The sequence below is a fragment of the Colossoma macropomum genome, unplaced genomic scaffold (genome assembly GCF_904425465.1).
Source record: "Colossoma macropomum unplaced genomic scaffold, Colossoma_macropomum, whole genome shotgun sequence".
Lineage (NCBI taxonomy): Eukaryota > Metazoa > Chordata > Actinopteri > Characiformes > Serrasalmidae > Colossoma > Colossoma macropomum.
This window is the reverse complement of record NW_023494787.1, coordinates 38,701,059-38,721,746: the sequence shown is the minus strand read 5'-3', so window position 1 is coordinate 38,721,746 and position 20,688 is coordinate 38,701,059. Positions and strand designations below refer to the sequence as shown.

Below are 20,688 nucleotides of genomic sequence, written 5' to 3'. Positions count from 1 at the left end.
AGTGAGTAATAGAAGATTTTAGCTGTTTGTAGATCAGCTTCTTGGGAGGCTTTGTGATGGAGTTCTCTTTCACCAACACCCAGCCTGCGGGATCAGCCTTTCCCCAAACACTCATCTTTTTTTGTTACTGGAAATGCTTAACTAAACAAACACAGCAAAACAAAGGACACCACAGCACACACACGCACAGTCTGGAGAGCCATTGTGCTGCTGAAATGATTCGCATACTTTTCATTTGACTCCTGAGTCACACTGTGTGTGAAAACTGTGATGTGTTGCTGGAGTACACACACACACACACACGCACATACACATACACACTTGCACACAGATCTGTTTAATACCTCATCAGGGCATGACATGTGGTCATACATGTCCCATATATATATATATATATATATATATATATATATATATATCTTCTGCCTGTATTGCAGTTGTAAAAGCTAGAATGAAGTCCTCAGAAGTGGGTGGCATTAGAGATGTCTGTTCAAAACAATGTACTCAAGTTTATTCTTAGACGTGGGTTAGAATTTCTGCTTCTTATCTTCCAAGTTACCCCAAACACTTTCAGTGATGTTGAGGTCAGGGTGTCCACACTCTGGGGAGAACACCAGCCGTTTCTTTATTTGACTTGCATATTTTGCCTTTTATATCTGATTCTTTTTTCAATAACAGCTTCTTGACAGCTACAGATCCTTTCAGACTTATAGCATTGAGATGTCTTCTCACAGTGGAAGAATGGACAGAAACAAAAGTTTTTAAGTATGTTTATCTGATGGTTTGGTAGTCTGCCAGATCTTGCATGGTTATTTGTCCCACTGTTCTCTTTATCTTTTAATCATTTTTTGAACTGTTTTTTCAGTTCTTTTCCTTTTAACTTTCCCCTTCCTTATGCAAGTGGATTATCTTAAATCTAATCAGAAATATCACTTGAAAAATGAATTACTTGCGTTGAATGGCTGTTTTGACTGGAAATTAAGTAAATAAAACGTGATCTAAAGCTATTGTATATGTAAAGAGAATTTTCTGTTGCATGACATTGTAGCTTAACTTCTTCTGGGTTTCTTACATAGTTCATGTACTGATATGTATGAAAACACATATTAACACACACAGTCGCTCAGGGTTAACCACATAGACTAAAATACTCCCCACTTGTGGTGCTTCTGCCAGAATCTCGAACTCAGAAGACCTATCCAGTAGTTGTAGCCTGACATGGGGTACCTCCATAGCAGCACAAGAGGTGTGTGTGTGTGTGTGTGTGTGTGTGTGTGTGTGTGTGTGTGTGTGTGTGCATGTGTGTGCATTTTGTCCTTGTTTGTTTGTGGGAGCCCACTCTTAGTCTGTGTGACCAAGCCTGAGGACACTGAAGCACACACACAGTGTCAGTGTGTGCCGCTCAGTCAGCTGAGTGTGATTATGAATGCTGCTGGTATACGACTCCCCCAGGGACGGCTTGACCCAACGTTGCTAAAAACACCATCATGAGAACTCTCCTCTCCTCTGGTTCTCTCTGTTCTTCTCTTTTTCTTTTCTTCTGTTTCTCCTTTGTTCTGTCCCTGTCTTTCTCTTCTCCTCGAAGATCCTCTGTTGTATCTGCTCCCTCACAATATGGGAGAGTGATTTTTCATCTGAATGTACAGTATCTCAACAGTCAAAAGTTTAGAGACACCTCAATCTTTAAATGATTTTAATGTTTTTTTCCTCAGTTTTCAACAACTGAACGCAATAAAGACAAAAGGGGCATTCAGATAGTGCCTATTCGGTTGCAAGGCACTCCACATCTAGTGCTAAAGAAACAGGACACACTGTTCAGGAACAGATTAGCACATTAGACTGACAAGTAAACACAAAATGGCGATTGGAGAGAACATGAAACCTGATGGGTAAACATTTTGAACAGTAGGCAGAAAATGTGGATAATATTTCTGTAACAAAACAAAACTACAATTCATTGTGTTTGAAAACAGCTAAAACAAGCATTTCTGTCATGTTGGGTGGATCAGGGGCATAGAAACGGGTAGGCCTGGTTGGGTCTGGGCCTGTCCAGATCGATCACAGGCCTACTCAATCAAATGAGGAATCATTAAGCTACATTTTTTAAGGTAATACAATTTTATTTGTTTTTTGTGAGTGCTGTCATTGTATTATGGCCAATGAAATAATTACACTCTCTGCCAAGCAACCTCTGCTATCTGCTGTTGCTTCAAGTCTTCAGTTTTTTATCAGTCCACAAGTCTTTGAATTTGAAGTTTCAGTTGAGGTTAAAAGATGGAACTGGGGACATAATCAACAAGTGAGATTCCATGTCAAACCTGACAGGTTTATAGTAGAGATTTACTTTTGCTCAGTGCCTTATACTAAAAGGAACTGTGCATGAGCCAAAGCATGCTTCCTGCGAAACATGATGGAGGTAGTGTCATCATTAGGAATGTACAGCAGCTGGAACTGGTTCAGTTGTCCTTATCGATGATGTGAGTGAGTAGCAGGATTGATTTTGAATTGAAACATTGTAATTGCTCTCATTAAAACAAATACCTCAGAACTGCTAAAAAGGATTATTTATATCAGGTTCAAATTTCAAATGCCCATTTCATTATACATTTCACTTACTGGAGACAAGACTGAAGGCAATAAGCCCCCAAAGCAATCTTATTATTTGTAGACATTGGAAGACTATGTATAGAAAGGATTGTGCTTCATCTGTTTAGCTGTTGTGTATGTAAACATTCAACAAAGCTGACATTCTAACCTAATGGTAATTTTTTATTTGAAGTATGAAAGCATACGCTGGAGAACTGTTGAGCTATAATTACCTGTAGGTGGCTCTTTAATGAATAGTCGGATGAAACTAACTAAACCAATTTGAATCAGTAAGACTGAGATTTCAGATTTCAGACATATCTGAGAGTTATAATGCGATGTCATTCTCTATAAACTTCTCTAATAAAGGTATTCACAGGAATTGAAAGCTATACCATAAACAGGATAACAAAAATGGTGACTATGCCAAGTATAGCAGGTTCTTAAACAAGCCTGTTCTATAATAAAAGCTTCATTATTTATTCTGTTTTGATTCTGATCCCCATGTGGTTTGCTAGATAAAAATATTGTAATGACTGGTCATGATAGCCATGATAGCAAAGCTGACAGGCAAAGTCACACAAACATGGTTGGAAACGCAAGGCTTTCTTCAGTTACTGCATTAAAGTTGGCCATGCTCATTTTTTTTCCTCGTGTTTTTTCCTCAGGCTAAAATTTCACAAGTCATAAGTCCTGAATCTGAGTCACTTGCTTGAGTCCCCATCTTTAACTAGAAAACTCTGACCTCACTTAACCTGGGGATTAACTCTGACACACAGGGCTCTAGTGTACACATACACAATATGCTTACATCCTCAGCAGGAACTGTGTGTCTGGCGCTGGTTAACATAGCAGACATTTCTCTCTCAGTCTTTATTAGTGTCACACACACACATACTCACACACAGCAGCCTTGGCCTCTCAGACACACATGAGTCTGATTATGACTCAGTATTACATTACCTGCGTTTTTCCAGTATTTGCACGCGCAGAAAACGCTGAGTAAACCTGCCCCAGTGCTTAGGTAGCATCACCATGTTAAAGACATCTACATGCACAATTACATGAAACACTATTTCTCCAAAAGTATCCACTCCTTCTAATTAGTGAAATCAACTACTTTAAAGCACATCCTTTGCTAATACAATTTGCACAAACAGCTTGCAAATCTCCATAGAAAGCATTGCTAATGGAATGGGACATGCTGGAGCAGCCATACATGAGCTTAAGGTCACCATGCTCCAGGCCAAGCGTTGACTAGATCTAACCCCCCGCCCCCAGCACTGGGCTGTGGGTCCAACATCAGTCCCTGACCTCATTAATGTTCTTGTGGCTGAATGCAGTCAAATCCTCACAGAAATGCTCCAACACCGTGACAGAATGGGGACCACTTCTCTATTAATACTTTAGATTTTTTGGATAAGCAGGTATCTACAAACTCTTGGACATATAGGGCCCGTTTACATCTTGCATCAGCATGGGTTTTTGGTGATTGGATCAAGTTCAAATTTCATTTGACCGCATGAAAAGCCAGGGGGAAACACCCTTAGGACGCGTTGTCAAAGACGGATCTTTAACACATTTAATATAAGTAAACAGAATGCGTTTCCGTTAATCGTACGCAATTCTGTGAGTGTAAATGTGTCTGATGAGGGCTGACTAGCAGCAGAAATGTAAAAAAGAAGAAAACGCGTCACTAGTTGGAAAATGAATGGGAACACTAGTAATGCTCGACATGGTATCTGTTTACAAGGAAAGTCCCACCCTTAAATAAAATGAGCCAATTGGATTGTGGGTAAAGCTGCAGGCAGAAATACTCCCACTTGTTGAGACTGGTGCTTTTACAGTAGCCAGAACAAGCTGAAAATGTGTTATTTGAGCCAAATGCTATAAACAATTTATGCGATTGTGGTCAGATTTTAACAGTGATTTACTATATGCTTTTAAACTATAAATTAGCTTTTGATTAGGAAGCCTGCATGAGTGGAAATATTTGCCAGGGGGGTGTTGAATGTGGTCGTTAAGTTGACAGACTTTATTATGAAAGGTTTGATAGCAGGTGAGAGGATGAAAGGGAAACAAAAGATGGAGGATACACAACACTGGAGCTGAGCTTGACGACTCTTATCGCAATGGGGGAAATGTATGTACGATGTATGTGTTGATGCACTTTTGAGTAAAATCGGATCTGGTCACAGTGGCGACACATTTTAATGAAAAATGATACGGACCTTTTAAAAAGCTGTCATCTCACATTTAAGGCTACTGTAACTAACTACAGTTTGCAATTGCAGCAACTCTAGCTATGCTAAAGTGAGTTTTTCCTTCCCCTGTAAAGTTACCAGTTTGTTCCAACAGCAATATCAAACTCAAATGGTCCATCCCACCTTCTAATGTCTCTGCAACCTAACAAGTCTGCAGAAACCCTCAGGTATCTTCTAATAACTACCTGACTGACTACTACATGATCTTCAGAACACTTGAAAAACCTTTTATAAAAAGTTTAAGCAGCGTCAGCTCCCTCCCACGTGACCAACACAAGAAGAATAATGTCTTGACCAGTCCTGAGCAAACATTTGCTAGCGGTCACATGACTGTGGCTATACATTTGCAAAGCCTTAAGCAAACACCCTTGGGAAGGGTTTTTTGACCCAGAGACACCCTGGAATCAATAGGGGAGCGTATGCAAAACCTAAAGAGGGCGTTTTACCAACGCTCCGCAAACGTTTGCTTGCTACTATGAAAGAGGATTGCCAGTAACCCCCCACCAACGCCTTTCTGCGCTAAGTGTCGAGTCAAATTACACGATATTGTTCTCCCGCAGCTTAAGGGTGTGAGTGTTTGAATGTGTGCATGTTGATATAAACTGTTTTGGCCTTCTGAACATGCACTTCAGCCGTTAGTACTGGTCATATCAGATGTTCAGTGTGGCCAGCTTAAACAAATGCTCATTCCTTTTGTGTTGAAGGCATTGCATTGTAGGGATATTACAGGGTGCGATTTGGGTTGAGAGGGCATGTGTGGTGTGAGTGTCTGTGTGTGTGTGTGTGTGTGTGTGTGTGTGTAGAGAGAGCAGTAACATTCTGATATGCTGAGTTTTCAGAAAGAGAGAGGGAAAGGTTTTCTTTGGCTGTGCAGTTCAAAGCCAAACTTCAGGGGAGAAATGGTCTGGAAAAAAAGAGAAAAGGAGCCGAATCTCACAGTGTGTTTGTGTGTGTGTGTCTGCGTGGTGAGAGCGAGACGTGGGGGTTGCTCTCAGGGCTTTCAGAGAAGCAGAGAGAATTTGAAATTTTTACAGAGCCAAGGCAAAGTTTGCAGTACGTGAGTGTGTATGTGTATGCATGCGGAGGGGAATGATTACAGCAGATACACTCAGCCTTTTTACAGCTCGGGATTTTTTTACTGCCACAGCTGGAATGTGTGTGCGCATGTATGACGTTTATATATTTTCACATATACACATGTGCAGTCAAATGCAAAAATGCACACCTGATGATATTACATGTTTGAGTCCAAATGTCTAAGACCACATTAAAAATGTGGGATTGTTTTTATTTATTTTCTAGAAATAAACAGAACATTTTACAATTCTGAAAAAAATGAGAATAAAGAAAAGTTGAAAATGGAATGAAGACGAAAGGTTAAAGTTTCGCTATTTAAATTTACGCAAATGGCCATGTTAAGGACTTTTTACCAAAAGATCAGATTTCTGTTGAGTCTTACGTTTTCCATTGAAGCTCTTATGTAGACGACTCTCTGAGGTGGTTTTGATCTACATGTCAAAGGCTTTTGTCACTGTTATTGATCAGACTTTGTGCCAGCTTGAGTGCACGCTGCCATTAAACGAAAGGGAGGTCCAACACTATGAGATTCTCAACGATTCTACTTTGCACTCAGACTGTTATGCTGATAATATAATTTATAATAAAACATTTTGTATTAAATTAGAAAAGAATGCAAAAAACTAGTAGTCTTAAGAATTTTGGACCCTTTTGGTAACCCTGTATGTCCATTATCTTATATCTTATCTCTTGTCAATTGACCAGTTTATTACTTCAGCCAGTCTGTGTTGCAGTTTAAGAAGATAATAATGAATTGAGTATGTGCTGTATATGAATGCTGTCACTGCCATTTAAGTGCCATTTGTCATATATATTACTGCTGTCTGAACAAAATCTCGTATTTCCATTTTTGTCTTTTTTCAGTTTTTGACATAGTTTGAAAATGCCTGTTGCTCTTTACATTGTGTGTAAATGTCATTATGATTGAACCAAAAGAAATGGCCCAAAATGACTTGGAATGACTTGCATTAAGAGTAAAGTATGTTTTTTCCTTCTCCTGTAACGTTATCATTTTGAAGATACAAGGTTTTGTTCCGACAACAGCGTTATGTAAGCTGAAGTTCTAAAAGTAACTTAGAAAGAAAATATGTAGGCATTATCATCAAGTAAAAGTTCTCGAGGTGTTCGTTCCTGTGGCCTTAAAATCCCTCTCTCTCTCTCTCTCTCACACACACACACACACACACACACACACACACACACACACACACACACACTCTGCAGGAGGTGTCGATTCCACACAGCTTAATCCACTAGAAATGGAGTAGCATGCAGTTCAGGCTGTTCATCAGCAGACTTTCTCTCTCTCTCTCTCTCTCTCTCTCTCTCTCTCTCTCTCTCTCTCTCTCTCCTTCTCCCTTTCCCTCTGTCTCCCTTTCCCTCTCTCCCTCTCTCCCTCTCTCTCTCTCTCTCTCTCTCTCTCTCTCTCTCTCTCCTGTCTTTTGTTCTTTTTTTTTCCAGTCCTTCCTTTCTGTCACCACTCTTTCCAGCAAATCTCACCCTTCTCCCCAACTCCTATCTCAGCCGCTCCTTTCTTCCTTCCCTCCGCCCCCTCCCCCACCCGTCCCCCACTCTGTCGCTCTCTTGCGCTCTCTCTCCCTCTCTCTCTCTCTCTCTCTCTCTCTCTCTCTGAGCGAGTGAAGGTTGGTTCAGTGTGAAAATGCCATCGTGCTCTCCGGACTGCTGCCTCTACCAGGCTGTAGAGGTAAGGCTGACAATTATCGTAGACTTTCTGGCTAACTTCGCGTGCGCTTTACGTCTTCACATACACTTTGCAGGCACTTTTTACATCTTCACAAATTATATAGGCCGAGACCTTCACCACTGACTACTTTACATGGCCTTTATATAAAACTGCAGTTAACCTGAGCATGTATAATTAGCTTTACCTAGAAGAGAAAGTACAGGTACTTCTGAGCGCTGTAACTTAATTTAAACTTGTATGATTTTATGTAGTTCTCTTTGTGGAGCTGCCATTAACAGTTTATTCTGTAAAGTGTGTGTGCACATATGTCGTATGCATACAGTACTGTATTTTGTGTTTGTTCATGCAAGAGGACCTGTTTCTTTGCTGATAGAAGTATACAAAAGAGTTGTGTTCATAGATGTGCAAATGTGTACATGTTGGTTGCTGACAGTAGTGGATGTGTATGTGTGTGGGGGGGTGTATGTATACATGTGCATGTTTGCATGTGTTATGAACAAAAATGTAAAGCGGTTGGCGTGGTGATCTTTCTGGACCGCTGGCATTAAGAGGCAGTTCTGGGTCTTAGAACTGTGTGTGTGTGTGTATCTGTAAAACTCAGGCTTCTGAGCACGCAAGACCTGGCTAATGTCTAAACGTGATCTGGAGCTGTTCAAATACAGCTGATGACGGAACAGACATGCTCTCGCATACACAAATATCCATTTTTGAACGTTTTGAACATTTTTGTTCATAAGCAATGTCTTACTAGAGTAAGACTACACTACACAATGAATATACAAGCTCTGTAGTTATGAAAGTGAGGCATTGACATGTCACATATGGGTTCCTGAGAGTTTAAGGGGTTAACCTGAATATTATGACAATAGTAAATCAAAGCGATAAACCGTAATAGACAGTGGTTTTACAACTGTTAATGGGTGTTGGCATAAAGCGAAGCAATAAAACTCCCTTTACTGTGGTAAAATCATTGTAGTGCATGGTCTCTCATGGGTTATTGCTTTCACAAATATGATGAAATTCACCCTGTTCATGTTCAATAAATAATTTATTATTAATAATAATAATCACTGAGTGATTTTTCCATCAAGCAATGTACTTTAACAGTAGTCTGTGGTTGCCAAGCAACACAGAGGTCAGAGATGGTTATACATTTACTTGGCACATTAATGCAGAACTCAAACTCAAATGTGATACAGTGGCTTTATGTGTTGTACACACTTAAAAAAGATGGTTCTTTAAGTGTTCTTCGGTAAAGAAAATGATTCTATATACAACCATGAACACTCAGAGAACGCTTTGCATGATTAAAGGGTTCTTTGCATTGTGAAAGGGTTCTTCAGATTGATGGAGAATGTGCTGTAGATGGGTCTATTTTTTTGGAAAAGGGTTCTGTATAGCACCAAAAGTGTTCTTCTGTTGTTACAAGCTTGACATTATAGCAATGTGACAACAAATGTCCCCGTTTGTGGGACTAATAAAGAATTACCTTACCTTATCTTATAAAAGAACCCTTTTTGGTGCTATATAAAACCCTTTTCAAAAAATGTTTTATATAGAACCATATACAACACATTCTCCATCATTCTGAATAACCTTTCATGATGCAAAGAGCCCTTTAATCATGCAAAGCATTCTCAGAGAGTTCATGGTTCTATATAGAACCATTTTCTTTACTAAAGAACCCTTGAATAATAATTTTTTTTTAACTGTGTAGTGTTGTAGTCAAGACCACTTAAGGCAAGTCAGAGTCAAGGCCGAGACCTGGACACATTGAGTCCAAATCGAGACCAAGACTTTGTAGTAGTCAAGACTGAGACCGGATGAAGATTTTTTCAGAATATTTATTTGTAGTTCATAAACATGATATATGAATAAGTAACATTATATTATATATGTTGTAAAGTATAACATAAAAATGTTCTGTATTAGTATTATTGTCTTCGTTCAGCTTTGCATTCTAACTGTGAAAATATGGGTGTATATTCTCCAGATTATCAAAGTTTTCAGTGAGGATGGTGTTGGAAAGGTGGTGGAAGTTCCTGCTGATATGACGGCCAGAGACGTGTGTCAGCTCCTGGTGTATAAGAGCCACTGTCTGGATGACAACTGCTGGACTTTGGTGGAGCATCATCCGTTGTTTGGACTTGGTAAGTGCACAACGTATGTATGTATTTTTGTACATTCTTTAAGGATGAGAATATCTTGATGATGTGGGAAAACCAGAGAAAAACAGGGTAGCCTACGTTGTCAGCACCAACAACAACAATGCTCTTGACTTTGTAAAGTGCTTCTTTACAAAAATATTTTTTAAATGATTTTGGCATGAGAGTCGTAATTGTGGGTCTTTTCTCATGCTCTCACGCCATGCAAAGAAATTTCAAACCATGTGCTCAGAAAAAGCTTTCAACTTGTTCTTTCAGTGTCATGACGTCTGACTGAGTCACATCATAGCATGTTGAGAAGACATGGGCTGTGTCTCCTTGTTTGTCACTAGCATGTCCAGAAAGCTGATGATCTGAATCCCTGAATTTAGAATTTAAACTCTTGTTCGGTTTAACTTGGTATCCCCATCATCTGCAGCCTGTTGGGGAACTTACTCGAAAAGGGAATCCAAATTACTTATTATTTCTCAAAGTGTAATAAGATTACTTGAAAAGTAATATCACTATTAATTTCTTTCCTTCTGAATTACCAATAGTGGTCTGTACCAACTTAAAAGTACAAGGGAAAATTAGTTTTAGTAACCATAATAAACATAATTTAAAAAGTATGTTACTAATTGCTGCCTTTACTCTGAACAACAGGCAGTTATGAAGATGAAAATTGATGAATTGTTGAAAATTCTGAATGGCTTGCTTGAGGTGTATTTGGAGCTGGATTAGAGCAAATGTGGACCATTCGTGGGTACTTGACTGGTTGAGAACCACGGGTCTAGACTTTGAGTACAAATTAATGTTCTAACCATTGCAACAGTGAATATGCACTTGTTGAATTGGTAATCTCACTCGGGTCTCACTTTAGCCATCCTAAAAACTCACTCCAGTCATCTCACCAAAGCTGGCAACCCTGTTTAAAACTGAAACAAATCCATTTATTTTGGGATACTGTGGTTAAGGTTAAGGTTAGGCTTAGGATTAGGCTTAAATTCTGCATGTGTGTTAGGGAGAGAGCATAAACGCCCAGTCCTGGAACAGCTCTGTCTCGTGCAGACCTGCCAGGCTCTTTGAGCTCATGCAACAGGAAATCACCTCTATGCAGCACACACACACACAAACTAATCCTGTCATTGAGTCCTCATATACGGTAGATACAGTGCCTGCTATGAGTCTTCTTCTTTTGCTCTATACTAGTTTAGAAGGAGCATTATGGTTGCTGTGGGGACGGCGTGGAAAGGATAGAAGTGGAAAAGAGGAAAGCAGAGGATGTGAGGAGGCGTCAGACTAGATAAGCAGAGCAGAGAGGTGTCAGATAGAGAAGAGGTTGCAAGAAAAGTGGGAGCGTAACGGAAAGGGGAGGGGAAGCTAGCATGAAAGAGAAGAGTAGGAGGAGGAGGACTCAGGGCCAGGGAGGAATTAGCTGCTAATCTGGATGCTGATCAATGAGGACACGTGTGTGTGGCCAACCATTTCACAGTCCGATTACAGATTAAAGCCCTGCTGCCCCACCCCCATTGCCACGGAGATGGAGCCAAGGGAGAACATCTGAATCACGCCGCTATGCTAGTCACACCACCACTTATCTAAGAGAGTAGAAGAAGAAGAAGATGGTTTATTTTCACTGTCTTGTTGAGTTTTGTTTGAGATGTATCAGCATTTGCATACAACCCCTGTAATTTGCTCTCTTGATTCTTCACCAGCCTAAAATCAGTAGGCCTAAATCCATGTAGAAGCTAATGCTAGTTTGGCATTTGGAAAGTCTGATGCTAGCTGCATTTCCTTTCAAGGAAACGGAGCTGTAGCTTGCTGCCTCGGTTGTAGTTTACTGTCTTGATGTTTGGGAGAATAAAGAATAATCTAAAGTTATCCGAAAGTTCACCAGCCAAAAATTAGGCCTAACTCTGAGTAGAAGCTAATGCTAGTTTAGTGTCTGGAGAGTTTTTTTTTCATTTTGCTAGTTCCTTGTGTTGTAAAACAGAAGCCTTTCAAAACTGGGTTCCCAATGTGATGACGTGGGGTGGGGCGGTCTGCTTTGGTCAGCTGACACCAGATTGGCCGGGGCTGCTGGTTAGGCCGAACATTGTGTGCAGTGCACTCGGCCATGTTCCCGATAGTTCGGGACACTTTAGATTTGATCTGGGCGCTAACGCTAGCCCAACGTTACAGCAACCTTCCAGCAGCATTCGTCTTACGTAAGCCATTAGCCGCGAGGCTCCTGACTGCGCTATGATCAGCCCTGCTCCTCAATGCAATCAAGCTAAATACATGACCTCATCTCCCTGCAATGCTTTCCCCTCTCTCTCTCTCTTTCTCTGTCTCTTAAGATCTCTCTCTCCCTTTGCATTTTGTGTTGGGGGCAGGGTGGAGTTGTCTGGCTGCTTTCGTTGGAACACATACACACAAAGACGCACGCTATCAAAAAAACAGAAATGTCTGAAACACACATACACATGTAGGCCGTTGCACAATATGGTTTCAGCTGTTAAAACCTGTTTGTTATCACTAATACACCTCCACTGTTACTTTGCTTTTTCATATGGATCCACTGTTCCTTACATACACACACAGACAGACTTGTGCACGCACACGCACACACGCACACACGCACACACACACACACACACACACACACACACACACACACACAATAAATATTCTGTTCATTTTAGCTGTGCCCTGAGGCAGAAGTCTCATATGAATAGACAGAGCTAATACTGAGGCTGTCTGCATTTTTTTTCTCTTCTTCGTCTTCTTCTCTCTCCCTCTCTCTCTCTCTCTCTCTCTCTCTCTCTCTCTCTCTCTCCCTCCCTCCCTCTCCCCTCCCTCCCTCTAGCTGTCTGTGCGCACGCACGCACTAGTGGCAGAGCTCTTATTAGATGAGAGTGAGTGTGGTGAGACAGAGGGCAGATCCCAGAGAGACCTGTAGTTCCATTTCTAGTCTAAAGCACAGACCCAGTTCACTTGACCCCAAAACTAGGATGCAAGGCCAGCAATGGTAAAACTCTTAATGGCAAAAATGGAACTCTATGCCCATTTACTCTTACAACCTGCTGCCGTACTTCTACAGTTTATATGGGCTGGAGTCCGACTAGTATATTGTTTGGCTGATGTTGTATGGCTTGATATAAGTGACCCACAGTTTTGTCATTAGTTCTGAAAATATTGTTGATAATTAGCAACTTGTTTGGTTGCTGCATCACTGCGATTCAAACGTGCAGCTTCTCAACAGTAGGGTGAAACCTTAGACTGTTAGCTGAATATGAGGCATCACCTTTTTACACTTCTAATCTCTAACCACCTCCACTCAGCCTGCAACTGTTTTAGTCGATTTTAGGTTTAGTTTTTAGTTTTTAGTTGATCTTAGTTGATTTTATTCATTGTTTTATTGTTGTTTGTCTCTTCATTTATTTATTTTTTTTATAATTATTATTTTTATTATTTTATACCGTCTTCATATTAATCCTATTTTGATATTGTATGTACATTTTTTATTCATTATTCTACTAATAATTTCACTTGCTTGTTTTCATAATTTTCTAAAAGTGTCTAAAAATGTTCTTTTCTCTTACTTAATTATTTCCTTACGCTTATTCACTTTCTTTGTTGCGCTTTTATTATTACAGAATTCTCTTTTTTTTAAGTCACTTGTTTTTCCTGTAATTCGGCTACATTGTAAATGCAGGTCTGAAATGATGACTCTGAACTTAAATGGTTGAAATAACTAAAACACGTAAAATGTCCCTAAACCAAGCAAATTGTAACTAAGAGAAACCAAAACTAGTATTCAAACTAAATATTCTAGGTAGTTTCGTCCCTAAAGGTACAATATTTATATTACTTACATAGAATCGTGACACGTGCGTCAGTAAAGCAGTGTTTAACTAAAGCTTTTGGAAGATAAAATTAAAATCTAAAAGCTAAATATACAATATACATATACAAAATATACAGCCAACATTACCAGTTATTCAAATTTTTAGTCCCATAAATCAATATCAGCCACAAATTTGTAATATAGACCACCATCCTAAGATACCTAGGGTCAAATTGTTTATCACACCCATATATTTTCCACAAAAGGGCCTTTATTCAGCCTGTTGCAATGATACCAAATGATATACTTCTCAAACCCTTGGTCTCATCTGTAAAGCCACAATGCTTTATGGTGAATTTGGCCTCATGTGGCTTATTGCTCTTATACAATGCTGACAAAATATAATCTGTTAAACCAGTGTTCTATAAATCTATAGTCTATAAATAACTGAATTAAGTTCTTTCACCAAGCTATAGAGCTTGTTAACAGTAATGGTCTTAATGATTAACTTGGCGCATTAATACTTACTTAATTAATACTGAACTGAATTGCTGTGTGCCGTCATTTGGGCATACAGCAGCATGCACAGTGGCTGTGAACGTGGCTGAACTAGTTATATTTTAGTATCAGAACTATTTACATCTTTAACATCTTTTGGGGGTTTCACAGTATCAGGGCTTTAGTGCAGTCCTCATCTGCTGTTACTGATTGCTCTTGTGTTCATGTTGTATGTATGTGTTTGTAGAGAGGTGTTTGGAGGACCATGAGCTGGTGGTTCAGGTGCAGGCCTGCATGCCTCCAGAGAGCAAGTTCCTCTTCAGAAAGAACTATGCCAAGTACGAGTTCTTCAGAAACCCATTGGTAAGAAATCTGTTCTCTCTGGTTTTGTGTGTGTTCTTGTGGCTCCAAACTGCCCAAATTTGGTCCTAAACTTCAGTTTTGTCCGAGCTGAAATATAGCTGTTTAACCCGTCATGTCCCTATAGTTCCCATCTTATAACCCTCTTTGTTTACCATAATTCTGCATGCGTCACTGATTAACAAGAACTTTTGTCAAGAGCACATGAATTTGTCTCAGATGAGAGTTTAACTCCTCCTTTAACTGCTGTCTTCTCTAAGCCCCTTACTCTGTCTGATTGGGTGAATGTACACTACCATTCAGACGTTTTTTGGTTGTGTTTTTTTTTTTCTGCACCTACAAAGTTTAATCTTAGAAGTTGGTTGAATTTTCTGCATCTCACAATCCAAGTAATCCCAAACCCACTCACTGAGGCCTGGACTCTAGGGTGGCCAGTACCTTGTTCTGAGAAAACCAGCAGCTTCTTGGTTTAGCAGATTTTCATCTCAAAGCAGCTTCTTGACAGCTACACATTCTCTTAGATCCACAGAGTTGAGTTGTTTTCCTACAGTGGAAGCATGGACAGAAATACTTGTGGAAAAGTATGTCACTCATCATAAGTTTTACTATTTTATATACAATGATAACTTATATAACATAGTTTTACATCTAATAAACTAGACACCAAATGAAGTTTTTGGATGTTTTAGAGTATTTTGTGATCAACAGAAATTTATTAATTGATACATCACATACTGTAATTTAGGGCTGAACGGTTTGGATAAAATATCTAATTGCAATTTTTCGTACTAATGTTGCCACTGGGATTTAAATTATATGGTATAAATTGTGGTTCAGGCCAGACCAGAATATTGACCTGTCCTAGCTTGAATCTTGATCCCTGTACGTAGTGTGCCAGACTGCCAGTAAATTGTGGTGGTGATGTCACAAAACATGGAGGTTCGGTTCCCTTTTGATTGGTCTACCTTATCTACAGACAGTTCCATAGTCTATGTTATTTGGTTAAATTTTCCCTCTTAAAACTTAGGACAGCGTTTTTGATCATGTAGTCTGTAATTTTTTTAGAAATAGCACCTCTTGCGATTTGAAAATTGCACTTCCTTAAATTTCGATATAAAAACGATTAATCTTTCAGCCCTACTGTAATTGTTTAGTCATTTTTGTCTGCCTTAAAAACTGATTAAAAAAAAAACAGGCATTCTACATATTTGTATTTTAGCTTAATTCTTGATTGTTCTACAGCATTCTGTGTTATTTTAGGATCATTTGCAGCACTGCAGTATTATTCAGGATACATTTAAAATGTCCTAATTTTTGACTGCTTCCTAGTTTCCAACTAATTATTTCAAGTGTCTCAGGACTTTTTTGTGCAACCAAATGGATTTTATTATGTAGAGACCAGTAATTCCAAACTTTTGAACACTAGTGTTCAGACAAAAGCTTAATCTGTCTAGATCCGGTGCTTTAGAATGGTATGTGCAATATGTGTGCTTGCGTGTTTCTTGTAGTTAAGTGATGAAGACTCTCTTTTGACCAGGGCACTTAAACTGGTCTTGGTAATCTCTGGTATAGCCACATGCTTAGTTCACCTCACGCAAATCAGCTCTAGAAGGGACAAAATCTGTGTGCCAGTGTGGGTTTGTGTGTGTGTGTGTGTGTGTGTGTGTGTGTGGATGTTCTGCAGCGAGTACAGTATGCTAGCAGAGCTTGACCTGTCATTATGATTTAACACTGTTTTCATGGAAATTGGGTTGATCTCATCTAACGAAAAACGGAGGGAAACATGCAGGATCACACGCACAAACACATTGGAGGGGTTACGTCAGAATGACCTCATGCACAGGCCTGCTGTGTAACCAATACGCATGCGTGCACCCCATACTGGGTTTCATTAGGTGCTGAGGTCTCATGCCGAGATGCTATAGAGTGGTTTCCATCACTGTCAGTGGTTCTGCTTTGAGCAGAAATATATCTGGAACTGGAGTAAGGCTGAATAATTTAAGGAAAATACCTCATTGTGATTTTTCCAACCAGAATGTGATTACTTTCTATCAATTATTTAGCTCCAGACCTTTCTCTTGTCACCAAGACCAGCACATTCCCTTTTTCAGACTTGAGGCTTGAACGTTGAATGTGATATGCTAGGCTGCAAGTTCTGCATTGTTAGGTTAAATTATCCACTTTACACTTGGCCAGATAACAGGGCTGTAGTCAAGACCACCTCGGTCAAGTCCAAGACCATGACTCGTCGAGATTGTCTGAGACTAAAGATTGAGTTCAATTAAGATTGAGACCAAGTCAAGCCCAGGGACAGTTTACTCTTTTTTTCCTTCCAGCACAAATTACTGAAAACATATAAAGGAAGGATTTTCTTTCCACAAAACAAAAACAGTGTGTACAAAAATACATTTCATCAAATTCAAATCAGAATCAAATACCATACTACTTACATGTACAAATGTGGTATGGATTAAAAGTTTCTTGGCATTCAGTGTCTGCTCTGAATGAATGCAACCAATGCTTTTTGAAATAAATGCAACCAATGCCTGCTTTGAATGAATCCAAACAATGTGTGCTTTATATAAGTCCAACCAATGCCCATTCTGAATAAATCCAACCAGTCTACCCAATGCCCACTCTAAATGAATCCAACCTATGCCCACTCTAAATGAATCCAATCAGTGCCTGCTCTGAATGAATCCAATCAATGCCACGTCATGAAAATGTGATTAAAATTAACAGTCTTTATGGCTTAATATGTCAGTTTACTTGGCTGTTAAAGTAAATTGTGCCCCAAAATTATATCAAGGTATTTTCTGATTCCAATCAGTAATGCCACCTATATGATGTCAAGAACCATTTCAGTCTATTTACCTTCTTGGATCAGCTGCCTCGTTTAACTATTTAGTGGTTATTTCTCGTAGTGGTGTATCACACTAAATAGTTAAATGGATTTAACAAAGATTTTATACAAAATGGTTTACATTTCCGTCAGATTGCAGCACTGGAGCTCTGCTGTCAAGACGAGCTAAAAGTTCTGAAGCTTCGCTCCAGTTAATCCCTGAGGTGCTTGTGCTTGTGACAGTTAAGAGAAAGAAACTATTTTTTAAATGGTAGTTAGACTTGGTTGAGACCAGAAAATACATTTGGTGGGACTGATGGCCAAAACCGAGACAAGTCCAAGTACAAATTTTGTGGAGTCCAAGACAAGTCTGTGACTATTAACAACGTTTTGAGTCTTGAGTACTGCAGGCCTACCAGATAATGTTCAGTAATTTAAGATATAATTACAGTTGCAGCTCTTGTGTACTGGAAGTTGCACTCTTGCAATTTCAATATAAAGACGACACATCATTCATCGTTCATCTACAATAGTTAACAAAGAGTTGGCATATTCTTTCCATCCTATGTTAGACTTGCTGCTAGCTGCTAACGTTACGCACAGGTAAGATACATAACCAGTTCTCTTTCTGTCTCTTTCACTCTTCTAGAATTTCTTCCCAGAGCAGATGGTAGCATGGTGTCAGGAGTCCAATGTCACAATCCCACCATCTCAGCTTCTGCAGGTGACATATGTACATACCACACACACACACTGAGGTCTAAACGTCTGAGACCACAATGAAAATCTGGATTTTTTCATTTAAACCTGGAATTAAACAAAGTTTTCAAATTTTGAAAAAAGTTTAAACAAAGAATAGTTATTATGGGCAAAATGGAAAAGAAATATTCAAGATTCAGCAATGATAATTTGTCATTAAAGAATTGTATTAAATTAAGAACAAATGCAGAATAGGAGCATTTTCTCTAGTGGTCTCGGACTGAACGTGTTTTAACACATATATATATATATATATATATATATATATATATATATATATATATATATATATTTAACATGATATGACTATGAGTTGTCAAACGTTTGTCACTTGTCAATTGCATGTTAAATAAACAGCAGAAATCATACAAAGTCTCTAATAATAAAAATACTAATCAAGCCACATTTAAATAAATTAAAAAACGTGATCTTAAAACAGGTAAGTAATTCTTACCTCAGGTAGTGCGGTAGGAGCCAGCACTGTGCTAATTAGCTGCTGTGATATTAGCTAATAAAATTGTATGGTCTTTTATGTAATATGGAAACTCGAGCTATTATTTAATGGTATACGAGCAAAGTCCAGCGGGATGCTGGACTTTGGTTATAGTAGAAGTCATGTGTATTACTCAGCCCCAGAATCATTGTACTTCTCACGTACCAATCATTATGTGTGAAGTTAAATGATGTCTGTGAAAATGCAAACTGTTCTAGATGTACTGTGTACGTCACTGTAAAAATCCCATGATTTTATCCCAATTTATCAGTCATTCAAAATTGCTTATCATCCCAGCCCTAATTATCTGTGCTCTACAATCTTGTGAAATATGACTCAGCTAAAGCCCTAAGTCCATGACACTGCAAATGTAGGTCAGCTCCCACCTTGCACTCAAACTGTTTTACTTTTGGCAAATTCTGTGTGTCACACTGTTTGCTATGTGTGTGTGTGTGTGCTTTCACATCTTTATGAGATATGGCCTCATGCCAGCGCTTGTGTGAGAGAGAGAGAAAATGAGAGAGTATAGAGGCCTCCTTGTGGAGGAACCGAAAGCTTTTCAGACTAAATAACGCCGGCTCTCCTCTCCTGTGCAGAATTTCCTAAATTCCAGCCGCTGCCCGGAGATCCAGGGCTTCCTCTACATGAAGGAGACAGGCCGAAAGTCCTGGAAGAAGCTTTACATGTTTCTGCGGCGCTCCGGCCTCTACTACTCCACAAAAGGAACGTCCAAGGCAAGCTGAGCTTTTGGCTACGTTTGTCTGCATTTTCAAAAGAGGCCATATTTTTTTAGATCGAATTTGTTGTTATGTCCTGATAATAATGTGTGCAAAACAAAAAAAAATGCATGGTTTGCTGAATGTGGTCCAAGCCGGAATTGATTCCACATGTTTGGACGTCAGCGGAAAGATCAGATATGGGTCAGATATGCATCGGATATGTGAAATTAAAGTCAAATTTGATTCCCGTCCTGGACACAGACTTACAGCTGTGCAAACACTCAGTTATTGGAGTTCTACAATTGGCCTGTATATCTTAATTTGAGCTTCAAACCAGTTTGAGCACATTCTCTGAAATTTGGTAGTGGATTATTAGCTAATTATTGTGATGAGTATTACAGTGGACAGTGCTAATCATCTGATTCTACACAATCAGAAAGGTACTGTACAGGTACATTTTAATTAATCAAGATTCAACTTTTCATAACCTCATGTTTTAATTAAATGTCTGAACTCGACAAGGCAAGTATAGTCAATGCAATTAAAAAATATATAATTGCAGTGAATTATAATACAGTTATGTTGCCTAACTAAAGGTACTGAACACATCCTTGAGAGTACCACCCCAGTGACAGTTCCTTTTGTTTCTGAGATTTTAGTGTCAGGTCGAGGTACAAGTTGACTGTGGAAATGTTGTGATTATGTTTCATTTGGGTTGTTCAGGAGCCCAGGCATTTGCAGTTGATATCCGACTTGGAGGAGAGTAACGTGTTCACCGTGACAACTGGCAGGAAAATGTACAACGCTCCAGCAGACTACCAGTTCTGCATTAAGGTAACTCTGAACCAATCAAAGGTTAGGTTTTGGTACACAGTAACACATTTGGTAGTAAGACTTCTACACAAAAAGAATAAAAAATCTGGCACCTGAGGTACCAGACAAAACCCATTAATTAACAGTGAAAATATGTTTTCTCAGTGAGGGTAAAATCTGTAAAATTACAGTCATTTAGTTTTTAGTAACACTGCCTTTTAATGTAATTCGGCAGTTTCACCAATTTAACTTCCTCTGACACATGGCAGTTTACCACAATAACAGTAATGTCAGTTCTTAAAGGACACTGAAGAGTTTAAAAAGAGAGCATAATTAATTCTGTATAATTAGATTAGTGCAGCACAGTATAAAAAACGTCATTGTAGTCATATTTTTTTATATTATTTTTAAATGGGGTAGTGCTGGGGCTTTTTCTTTGATCTGTTTTTGCCATATCACTCAGCCCTATGATGTATTACTTAAAAAGTAGGAGTGTGTGAGGTGTTGCCACATTAACATGTGGCCAGACATGTTTAAAATTGCATTAAAAACATTCTTAATGATACTGATGTGGCAAAATGTTGTATTGGATACATTTA

The 20,688-nt window shown here is 39.1% G+C and overlaps 1 protein-coding gene across 2 annotated transcripts in view; it reads left to right on the top strand.

The window, feature by feature from the left end:
- The window catches only part of grb10a (growth factor receptor-bound protein 10a), an 81,979-nt gene that overhangs the window by 53,361 nt on the left and 7,930 nt on the right, over positions 1 to 20,688 (top strand). Inside the window, exons 1-6 of one of the 2 annotated variants that reach the window (XM_036567259.1) lie at positions 7,483 to 7,632; positions 9,626 to 9,782; positions 14,351 to 14,466; positions 17,955 to 18,029; positions 19,154 to 19,291; positions 20,000 to 20,110. In XM_036567259.1, coding sequence (XP_036423152.1) covers positions 7,588 to 7,632; positions 9,626 to 9,782; positions 14,351 to 14,466; positions 17,955 to 18,029; positions 19,154 to 19,291; positions 20,000 to 20,110 — 642 coding nt within the window. In that variant the 5' untranslated portion in view covers positions 7,483 to 7,587. Of the gene's footprint in view, positions 1 to 7,482; positions 7,633 to 9,625; positions 9,783 to 14,350; positions 14,467 to 17,954; positions 18,030 to 19,153; positions 19,292 to 19,999; positions 20,111 to 20,688 lie in introns of those variants that run through there. The other variant, XM_036567258.1, reaches the window with a different exon arrangement.